This window comes from Schistocerca gregaria, chromosome 5 (assembly GCF_023897955.1).
Source record: "Schistocerca gregaria isolate iqSchGreg1 chromosome 5, iqSchGreg1.2, whole genome shotgun sequence".
NCBI lineage: Eukaryota > Metazoa > Arthropoda > Insecta > Orthoptera > Acrididae > Schistocerca > Schistocerca gregaria.
The window spans coordinates 351,958,576-351,969,303 of NC_064924.1; the positions used below are offsets into that span (position 1 = coordinate 351,958,576).

A 10,728-nucleotide genomic window follows, 5' to 3' on the forward strand; every position below is an offset into this window, starting at 1 on the left:
GGGCAGTGGTGAGGCTATATGTTTATTAAGCTTGCTTCAAATTTATGTCTGAAAACTACCCCAGGCTCCCCTACTTGGTGGCTGTCTTGAGAGCAGATGTCTACATCAACACCTACACTTTACAAGCCACTATGAGGTGCATGGCAGAGGGTACATCTCATTGCACCAGTTATTAGGGTTTCCTCCCATTTCATTCATGTACAGAGCACAGTACTTATTCTGATCTTAAATCACAATCCCTATGTGAGCAATATGTAGAGGACTGCAGTAAGGCAGTTCTTGAAACTTTGTTAATGAACTCTCTCGGGATAATTTATTTCTATCTTCAGCGGTCTTACCGTTCAGTTCCTTCAGTATCTCTGTGACACTGTCCCGTGGATTAAACAAACCTGTGACCATTCGTGCCCTTCTCAGTATATGTTCAATATCTCCTGTTGCTCCTATTTGGTAGGGGTTCCACACACTTGAGCAATATTCCAGGATGGGTCACATGAGTGATTTGTAAGCAGTCTCCCTTGTAGACTGGTTGCACTTCCCCAGTAAACTGGAGTCTACCATCTACTTTACCCAGGACTGAGCCTCTGTAATCATTCCATTTCATATCTCTACAATCTGTTACACCCAGGTACTTGTATGAGATGGCCAATTCCAAATGTGACTCATTGATATTATAGTCATAGGGTATTACTTTCTTGTTTGTTTGTGAGTGCACAATTTTACATTTCTGAACATTTAAAGTAAGTTGCAAATCTCTGCACCACTTTGAAATCTTATCAAGATCTGACTCAATATTTATGCAGCTTCTTTCAAGTAGCACTTCATTATAGATAACTGCATCATCTGCAAAAAGCCTGAATTTACTATTACTATTGTCTGCAAGTACATTAATATAGAACATGAATAGCGAAATTCCCAACACACTTCCTTGTGGCACATCCGAAGTTACTTCCACATCTGACTATGATTCTCCATCCAAGATAACATGCTGCATCCTCCCTAACAAAAAGTCCTCAGCCCACCACAAATTTCACTTGATACCCCATATGATTGTACTTTTGACAATATGTGTAGGTGTGGTACTGAGTCAAATGCTTTTTGGAAATCAAATACTGCATCTACCTGACTGCCTTGATCCAAAGCTTTCAGTATGTCATGTGAGAAAAGTGCGAGTTGGATTTTACGTAATCAATTTTTTCTTAATTCATGTTGGTTGGCCCATTGAGAAAGTCATTCTGTTCAAGATACCACATTATGTTTGGGCTCACAATATGTTCTATGATTCTACAACAAATTCATATCAAGGTTATTGGATATCAGTTTCGAGCATCACTACTACTATTCTTATTCAGATGGGTGTGACCTGTGATTTTTTTTCCAAAAACTTGTCACAGTTTTTTGTTTGCCAGATCTGTGGCCGATTATAGTTGAGGGGGGGGGGGGGGGGCAACTCTGATGCAAATTCAGCATAGAATATGACAGGGATTGGATTGGACCCTGGAGCTCTGTTGTTCGATTTTAATGATTTTTGTTGTTTCTCAGCAGCACTGCTAGTAATACTTATTTCATTCACCATTTCAGTGGTATGAGGATTACATTGGGTCGATTCTCCTGGTTTTTCCTTTGTAAAGGAACATTTGAAAACAGAGTTATGCATTTCAGACTGTACTCTGTTGCCCTCAGCTTCAGTTCCCATCTCTTTCACTAGTGACTGGACACTAACTTTGTGCCACTAATAGCACTGACAATGTCCAACAACGGACCACTTGTGGGTGGTTTCCTTGAGCCCATATGGAAAGCTTGTTCAATTTACTTCAACATACGAATCTGCATTATCTGGCACTGTCCTCTCTCCTCCTAGAATGACAACAAACATGTGTCAACTGTAAGGAAGTTATCACTTTTCATTCTTTTGCTCACTGTCATCACTTTTGATGGGTATACACCGCTAGAGGTTGAAGGGCATACATCACTGGAGGAAGAACCACACACACAATTGCTTCTTCATCTCTTACTCAATTCCTGACAGTGTTTCATGTCAAAATCAGTTGACTGCAGGGAAACACACACACACACACACACACACACACACACACACACACAGTTGTGTGTGTGTGCTTTTGCTAGAGCAAGAGCTTGAAAGCTAGTGTGAATATTGTTTTCTGCTCAATGTTCTTATGTGTTGCACATCAGCCAGCCTCAGGCGGGTGGCTGCCTTTCCTTTATTTTCCACGTTATTCCATCGAAGAATTCCTTTGCAAACTGTAATTATTCAAATATGATCTTTCCCATTCCTACATGACAAGCATTTCAAATTCATCTGTTGGTTCTTACTGGGAATTAAATCATTCATTTTTCCAGAGGCTCTCCTGCAATTAGTCTGTCTTGGCTAATTACTGTCTAGTATAATCCTAAATATTTATGTAATCTGGTCTCAATGTGTAGAGGTAGATAATCACCAATATAACATATTTTTCCAGAGAAAAAAAAAATTATCTACTCCAACTATTAACGAGAAGAAATGGCTAGAAACATAACAAACTTAAATTCCATGCAAAGACTACGTGAGATTTCACTGAGGCCAAAACCTTGGATCAGTTTTCACAATTTCATATGTGTCACTTGTTTAATGCTAGATTTTGAAGGGCGATGGTTATTTGTGAGTAATACTCATTAATAAATATTTGAAAACACAGTTTATTTTGTCTTTCACTCTGTTATCGAAAACTTGGGCCTCCCTATATCTTAAGCTGACTGGGTACTAGTTTTGGTCATTGTTCCCTAAAATAAAAGCAAAATGTGTTTATGCTGAGGAATGTATTGTGATAACACACTCCTGTAGTAGCTTTAGACGCTTTCTCATATAAATATCATCCTTCCGATTAAATGGTTTTGTCAACTGTATACGACTCTAATATTACGACGTAGCTACGCCTTCTTCAAAAACTTCTTAATACTGTCCATGTGCCATTAAGGATAGCTGTGACGTACAGTGGACGGGAACGAAAGTAAAGCATCATTGTGCCTGTACTTACAACGCTCCTTAGGCTGTACATACATATATTGCGAGCATCTACACTCATTTACTTCGTGGATCGGATAAAAGATAGAATGAAATAATCCTGTCTGTCACTTCTACTCCGCGTTCCTCCCATTCTAAATTATTTTTGTAGTTCTTTCGGCGTTTTTGGCGAACAAAACTGCATGAATTAGTGTTGTATACAACTTACTATTACACTTACCTGGTCTTGCTTTTCTCTTGATTTCTTTAATTCTTTTCTTTGCTCTGTGGTCTATTTCCATTTTATATAAAATATGCTGTGACAATAAATAATATTACAAAATAACAGAAGTTAAATCACATGTGAGCTATCATAACCAAAATACTGATAACCGCCATCGTGAACCACTACGTCAGCATAGTAAACTACTCGGGGCCGTCATTACAGAAATCCAATTTGTCACGTACACGGCTTTATTGCAGTTGCGAAATATTTCAACTCATATACACACAGTCGACACAATTGCCTTAACCAGGAAAATAATAAATAAAAAAAATTGCAACATAGGAGCAACTTTTTTTTAGATGTCCTCACACATAAATCATTTCATAAATTTTAATTTCGGTAATAATGTCTGTACACAATAGGAATCTGAAGCTGCATGTTACATCAATCAGAATATCTATTTTTCATTAAACGTACGATATCGAGAATGATCTTTCTCCTATAAATAGCTTTCATCTGTGATTCGAACACCGCTGGTGCTACAGCAATATCTTAGCTTCCTTGGTTAACTTCGTCGGTCTAGGTACTCGGTAGAGGCTGAAGTACTTATTGTATAATAATCGGTATGTTGAGTAGTCATTTGGCCTGAAAGTGATGAAATTTGTCAAGCGGCTATTTAAAAGATGTGTTAATTTTCAATGTCAAGTTTTACAGTGACGTTAGACTGCTTTCATTGTTAATGCAGTATTAATTCCTTCGCGAATGTACTGCCCATGTTGCGTTACTGCATATAACATTCGCAGTTTTATTTTGCAGGTTACCAAAATGATGCGAACGGTTGCTCTTAGACTACATTCATCTTTACGGGGCCTGGCATTTAAAAACCGGGCGGCGTGCTCTGCCATTCCATCACGTTTAATGTCGTCGCACACCGAAACAGACGAAGAATTTGATGCTCGATATGAGGCATTTTTTAACAGGGAGGATATTGATGGCTGGGAGGTGCGCAAGGCAATGAATGACCTTGTTGGTTTTGACCTGGTCCCAGAGCCAAAAATTATAAATGCAGCATTGAGGGCATGCCGTAGAATAAATGATTATGCCCTCGCAGTAAGGTTCCTGGAGTCCGTAAAGGATAAGTGTGGGAGCAAAGTCGAAGAAATTTATCCATACGTAATTCAAGAAATCCGACCGACGTTGGAAGAGCTCGGAATCAACACTCCTGAAGAACTTGGTTATGACAAACCAGAATTAGCATTGCAGAGTGTGTATGATATGTAGATAGCTATTGCTGATAAAGCAGTGCGTAGGTGAAGTGTTATAGCAGGTATTAACGTCTGAAACATTTCGCAGACATACATCTTCAGTTGCAAATGTATGCAGTTTGTGATTAATTTACATGTGCAATTGAATGTAATAATAAATTCATTTGTTTGGACTTGAGTTCAGAGTATCTTACATTTTCCAGCACCTGTATGGTATAATTCAGAGTTTTCAGTAAGCGCATAAAATGTCTGGATCTATATAGCTTTTGAAGTAATTTGTGATACTTCAAAACAGTGCTTAGTGTGTGATATCCGCATAAGATTTTGGCAACGGCATTAAAATTATTTGGAGCAGAAGACACTGAAGAAACTATGTGGAGTTTATATTTCAAAGTTGCAAATGCTATCAAAGTTTTCAGCCGTGTGGAACGACAGTCTAAATTGCTGTATAGGTACCTGTTGTGGTATGACAATTTTTTTATTGTCTCCCAAATTTAACCAGAATACCACACATTCACCAAAAACTTTGTGGTGATTGGGTAGAGTGAGGTGATGTGACAGTTTCTGATCTGTTAGAAATCCAAATTTAGTCAGAGGGGGGGGGGGGAGGGGTGGCATGTAAGGTACTGAACAGTACATTATTGTATTTCTTAGGGCTACAGCAGTTACATTATTACAAATGTGATGATATACTTTACAGAAATAAAAATTTGACCCACAGAAGGTGACACATTGGTGTCGAAACATGTCTGGGTAAACATAAAATTAAACTAATTGTTTGCACAAGGCTGATTTCCAAAACGACCCAGTTTTTTAAATGGCAAACACGAAATAACGAAAAGAGGAGCTTGAAACCTTCGTAAAGTAAGTACATTATTGTTCATTGCTCCTAATTGTGAAAATGCAGTTTTGTGTGCAGTGTTTGTTTGCCAAACAAATTTAGGAAGGATTGCTGGTTGTTGCAATAATGCGGTAAGGGGTAAGAATGAAGTGGAACATTTTAATTTTTGCTAGTTTAGGAGTTCATATTATGTAATTGGGAGTTACAGCATTACCCTCTATCTTGAGGCAAAACTGTGGTACATAATGCAAAAGAGTGAAGAATGAAAAGTTAAAAGATAATTGTATGTACTACTTTGCTGCTTCCATGAGTAAGATGTAGTCAGTTTTGTAATGGAAGCAAAGTGTGTTGGGGGACAAAAATTGTAAGTGGAGACGCAAACCTTGGTTACTGCAAGGATGCTCAGGAAATCGTGGGGTGCAGTAGTTTGAGAGATGAAGATACTTGGGTGGGGCAGGTAAGCATGGGCATTAGAGCAGTCTGTTCTGGAGGCAACTTTGATGCAAGGAGCACATTCAGAGTAATGAAGTAGGTTACGGGGATTCAGTATGCAGTCTGTAGCAGTGGGGAATAAAGGACCATTTAGAAGTAGAGAACATGAAGTTCTGGCAAAATGTAAATTTAAGAGATAACATTCTGGGTAGTAAATGCATTGAGTCATCAACAAGCAAACTGAAAACTCTGCAACTAGAGTACACACAAACAATGAGAAGTTCATCACCACCAGTGGAAATCAGTCAAGCAATGTGTGAAACATAATACATTGATAGTTGTGTGCTCTGATGGGAACATGCACCCCACAGGTGAAACTTGTGAAATTCTGGTTTTTAGTACAGTATATTATGTTTGTTGGCAAGAAGGTGATTCTCAGTTTTCTCTTATTTAAGTGTTCAGTTTTCTCCTATTTTCTCACATCTTTGTAACTTACACTGGAACAAGTGTTAAAATTTTAAGTATTTTGATTTCTCCATAAAGCATAGCGGGAGGGGAAGAGTTAAGCAATAAGCTATTTTTAAGAAGTGAATTCAATTTCTTTTCAATAGATATTGAACACATGTACTAAACCAGCTACTGGTAACTGTGTTGTTTAGTTTCATTAGCCACAATTGTCACATCTACTTTACTAAAATTCATCCCCGATTTACTGTCATGGGAAGCAACATAATATAAAGTATCATTTGTTAAGAAATTATTCTGTAGATTAGGAAGAGTTGTCAAATTGATATGATTCAAATATAAATTTAGAATTATATAGGCACTTTGGATCTTTTTCTTAGTTCAGTGTGTTTTTGCTTGTAGATTATACCTTACAATAATGTTACACTTTAAGTTGTCAATTTTACAAAGAAAAAAATTCTTGTTGATAAGATAAAAACAAAATTTTAAGTAACTATAATGGTAACAGATAATCAATTGTAACCAGTGATTCTAGATTGGGGGAGGGTGTGTATGTGTGGGAAGGGGGCACACAGTACACAATTTTTAGTAACACAATAATGGATAAATAACCAGTATTCTGCATTAATTTACACAACTACCTTGGACACACAAGGGAAGTTGACAAAGTTAGTTACTTATGCTATACTTCAGAAAATACTAAGACCCATGTACAAACTGAATTTTAAATTGTGTAAGTAAGTTAAATCACAGAAAATATATAGACATTTTAATATAGGCCTACTAAAAACTTTTTAAAATCATATTTGCAATAATACACAGAATCAGGAACATCATATTCCTCTTCTGTATTTTTAGTATCAGACTTGGTCTTCCTTTTTCGTTTATCCAGGAAATTTGTTTCGGCATAAAAAAAAGGAATGATTTACTCCATTCCCAATTTTAAACTTATATTTCTTCTTTGTATTTGACTGCAAGTACTGATTGACCTTATATCATCTTTCAGAGAGAAAATATTCTTTTGAAGGTGCTTTGTTGCTTTATGCTTTTTATTTATCCATTCTTTGCCCATTGGCTCTTAGTTTATAATTTAACTGAGAATGTAGGTGGTGTGTCACATAAATTTTATTGACAGTTTAATACAGAGGAACACCTGTGTTCTGACAGCATTTACCATGTTAAATTACATCAAGGCTTAAATAAAATGAATATACAATAAGGAAAACAGGACTTTACTGTACAGGCAGATATGATATAACATTTTTTTCTTTAATCTGATACCTAATACTTGTTCATATTTGTGTGTGTGTGTGTGTGTGTGTGTGTGTGTGTGTGTGTGTGTGTGTGTGTGTGTGTGTGTGTGTGTGTGTGTGTGTTACACCTTTAATGTTTTTTAAAAAATAATTCCTTTTCTTCCTTAATTTTGGTAACTTGTGAAGGGGGGACCTTTTGCCTGCTTCATCTGGAGCGAGCAGTCATTGTCAGTTTATTTTGCTGTCTTTTGTTATAATTTTCCTTTCCTCTTGTTTAATGGTCATGCACGTCTTTATTTAGCTGGTTTTTATGACTCACTTTCACTGGCGTAATACTCTAATATATAGAGAGTATACTGTTGTAATATTTTGCAAAAACTAGTGTAAAAGTCAGTCTGTGTGGCATTTTTGCTATACACCTAACTGCTCTTTACAGAATTTTAGATGTTCTTTTTAAGTAGCTAGATTTTGCACTTCATCGCATGAATGGAGTAGGACAGATCTGGGAACAAACGGTTGTAGTAAATTGGCCTGAGAACTTTATCATCCACAAATTTTGTCGTCTTGCAAATCAGGAAAATCTGTCTCTCTCACACAATACATCTATGTGCCCTGCCCCCTCTCCCAATTGTCAAATGCTTATCTATAATAGTTCCTAAAATTCTTTTGCTGTACAATTCATTAGTGGACTTTCTTTTTAATTTATTTACATCATGTACTTCATTGTTTTTGGTTTGGAACACAACATAATTTATGATAATGGTAGAATCTGAAGAAATGAATTAAAATTTGTGCCATAGCCAGGATTTGAACCACCTTGGCAGGTGTGATAGCCATTACATCACCGCTAAATTATAGGTAACACAAAGTTCAGTTCACTTCTTCAGCTTATTTTCCTGTCTGTGGCTTCTAACATTGTAGAGAGATTTGAGACAAATGTGTATCAAGGAAAGTTTGTCAGATCTTCTACATACATTGATTTAGATTAATTTACAAAAAGATTGGTTTGTACTATGTACTTATTTTTCAGTTGCACTATTTAGAACTTTTAAAGTGCCTCCTTGTGTCAGCTGCATATGTTAATTGTAAGGTCATCGGCATATATTGTAAGTTTCTGCTTTATAGATTTTGGGCAAATCATTTTTGCAGAGAATTAATAGTACTACTTCAAGTATGGCATCTTGTGGCACTGCACATCTGGCAGTTTGTAATTCACATCTGTAATTAATTATGTCCCACTAATGTGTGTGACTTCTGCACAGTGTTTACCATTCTTAATTTACAATTTGACTATGTCGTAGCGTTTCCCATGTATCCTGTATTGATAGTTTCTACATTAACCTGGAATGGTTCATACAGTTTGCTGTAAAATAAGTTCCCTGCATTTGTATGATCCTTACGTTATTTTCATCCTGTTGCTGCAGATATGGTAATTTTATTTTTCTTCTGAATATACAGCTCTGAGTACTGGTACAGGAAATGCATGTTTTTCAATATTGGATAACTAAAACCTGATTTTATTTTTTTTTAAAAAGAAAAACTACCTTACACTCGATAACAGTACTTTTATTACACTTTTAAAATCTGTCTTAGTTAGGTTCAGAAAATGTCATTTAGATGATGTCCTTGCTGGACATAAATTTGGATCCTCTCCTGAAAGTTACACACAGCTCTCTCCAATATTTCGTTCATCACAGCTTCAGTTTCCTCATGAATGAAAAACTGGAGATCATAAATTGTGGAGGGTTTGTTCATGTACACTCTTGATTTTAAGTAGCCCCACAAAAAGAAGTCGTAGATTGGGTGAGCCTGGGGGCAAAGTAGTATCACCATAGCAATAAATGACAGGTCCCAGGACCATTTGTGAGACCACATCCACAGATGCTCTTGTCATGTGACCCATGACACTGTCCTGCTGGAACCATATTTATCTCGTGTTGATTCATCTTCTTACAAGTTCTGGATGAAGAACGTTGTTTAACATTTCTCCTCCTTGAAAAAAGTGAAGTCCAACAATCCTGTCTTGGAGATATGCACCACACACTACTTTAGAGCTGTGAAGAGCTTTGTGTAGTAGTTCATGTGGGTTCTCGGACACCCAGTGCCAGCATTTCTACATTGACATAACTATTCATATGAAAATGGGCTTCATCACTCATGAATACTAGGATATCTGCATCTTCTGCAAGAATAGTGTCCATTATGATACAAAATTCTGAGGTGCACAGAATCCATTTAACTTACCTTCTGGAAATTCATATTTTATATGGGTGAAATTTGAGATACTCTTCTAATGTGTGATGCAGCAAGTGACATGACATACCAAGGGATACTGACTGTTGCCTAGCAGATCATTTCGGACTAGGAAGAACTGCCGTTCTCACTTGGTCCTACATTTTTCGGACTTCAAAAACAGAATGAGGAAGACCAGCTAGTTTCTTTTTCATCACAGATCCAGTACTTCTAAATGCTGCAACCAATCATAGTATGATGTTTTGATCTGAGACTGAATCTTGACATCTGAAATTAAACTTTCGATGGAAAAGATGTTGAACTGTGACCATAGAATAAGTGTCGAAAAAAACTGCTTGACAGAACACATGATGCTCAATGGTTCAAAGCCCCATAGCTACTGAAACAGCATTGCCTGAGTTGTCTGGCAGCAATCACCCAAGGTGAGTACCCACATTCGTCACAAAGCACTAGCAATAAAAAGTTTCCTCTACTCCACCGTGTAAATACTACAATCATATCAACATTTTCTAGTTGACAAAATAATTTTTTAACAGATTATACTTCATATAAAATTAAAAGTTTAGCTGTCACATGCATTTTGACAGGAAGGACACATCAAAAGAGAGTTATGTAGTTCAGCTGTGAGAAGGTATGACAAAGCCAGTTGATTCTTCCTTGTAGTCCAAGGAAAATGTGTTGTCACAAATTTTTGTGCAGTGGTAGGAGGGAGACCTATGAACAACACACTAACAATTCTGAGTGGAAGTATGTGAGTATGTGGGGGGGATTGTTTAAAGTCACTTTGTTTTTCTTGAATAACTTAAAAACTACAATTTGTAGCAAAAATGTTTCCCAGTACAAAAACTACTTAAAATTTGCTACCAAAAAAATTATTCATTTTCTTCCATGGACCAATAGTTGCTGCATTGTGTCTTGTAGTTCCCTCCTTCATAGTTGTGCAAATTGAAGAGAGAACAAGCAATTCCCCACACACTCTACTCCATTACATCACA

At 36.8% G+C, this 10,728-nt stretch overlaps 2 protein-coding genes across 2 annotated transcripts in view; one reads left to right on the forward strand and one right to left on the reverse strand.

Annotated features, from left to right (window-relative positions):
* The window catches only part of LOC126272620 (bifunctional arginine demethylase and lysyl-hydroxylase JMJD6), a 124,757-nt gene extending 121,049 nt beyond the window's left edge, over positions 1 to 3,708 (reverse strand). Inside the window, exon 1 of the mRNA XM_049975579.1 lies at positions 3,240 to 3,708. Within this exon, the coding sequence (XP_049831536.1) occupies positions 3,240 to 3,300 (61 nt within the window). The 5' untranslated portion in view covers positions 3,301 to 3,708. The remainder of the gene's footprint in view (positions 1 to 3,239) is intronic.
* Positions 3,709 to 3,749: 41 nt separating this feature from the next.
* On the forward strand, positions 3,750 to 4,667 carry LOC126272621 (cytochrome c oxidase subunit 5A, mitochondrial). The gene is made up of 2 exons (XM_049975580.1): positions 3,750 to 3,847; positions 4,041 to 4,667. Exon 2 carries the CDS (start codon positions 4,050 to 4,052, stop codon positions 4,503 to 4,505), a length of 456 nt encoding a protein of 151 aa, XP_049831537.1. The 5' UTR covers positions 3,750 to 3,847; positions 4,041 to 4,049; the 3' UTR covers positions 4,506 to 4,667.
* The last annotated feature ends 6,061 nt before the right edge of the window (positions 4,668 to 10,728 follow it).

Coding starts and splice junctions, on each gene's coding strand:
- LOC126272621 (XM_049975580.1), top strand. CDS start 4,050: ATGATGCGAACGGTTGCTCTTAGACTACATTCATCTTTACGGGGCCTG.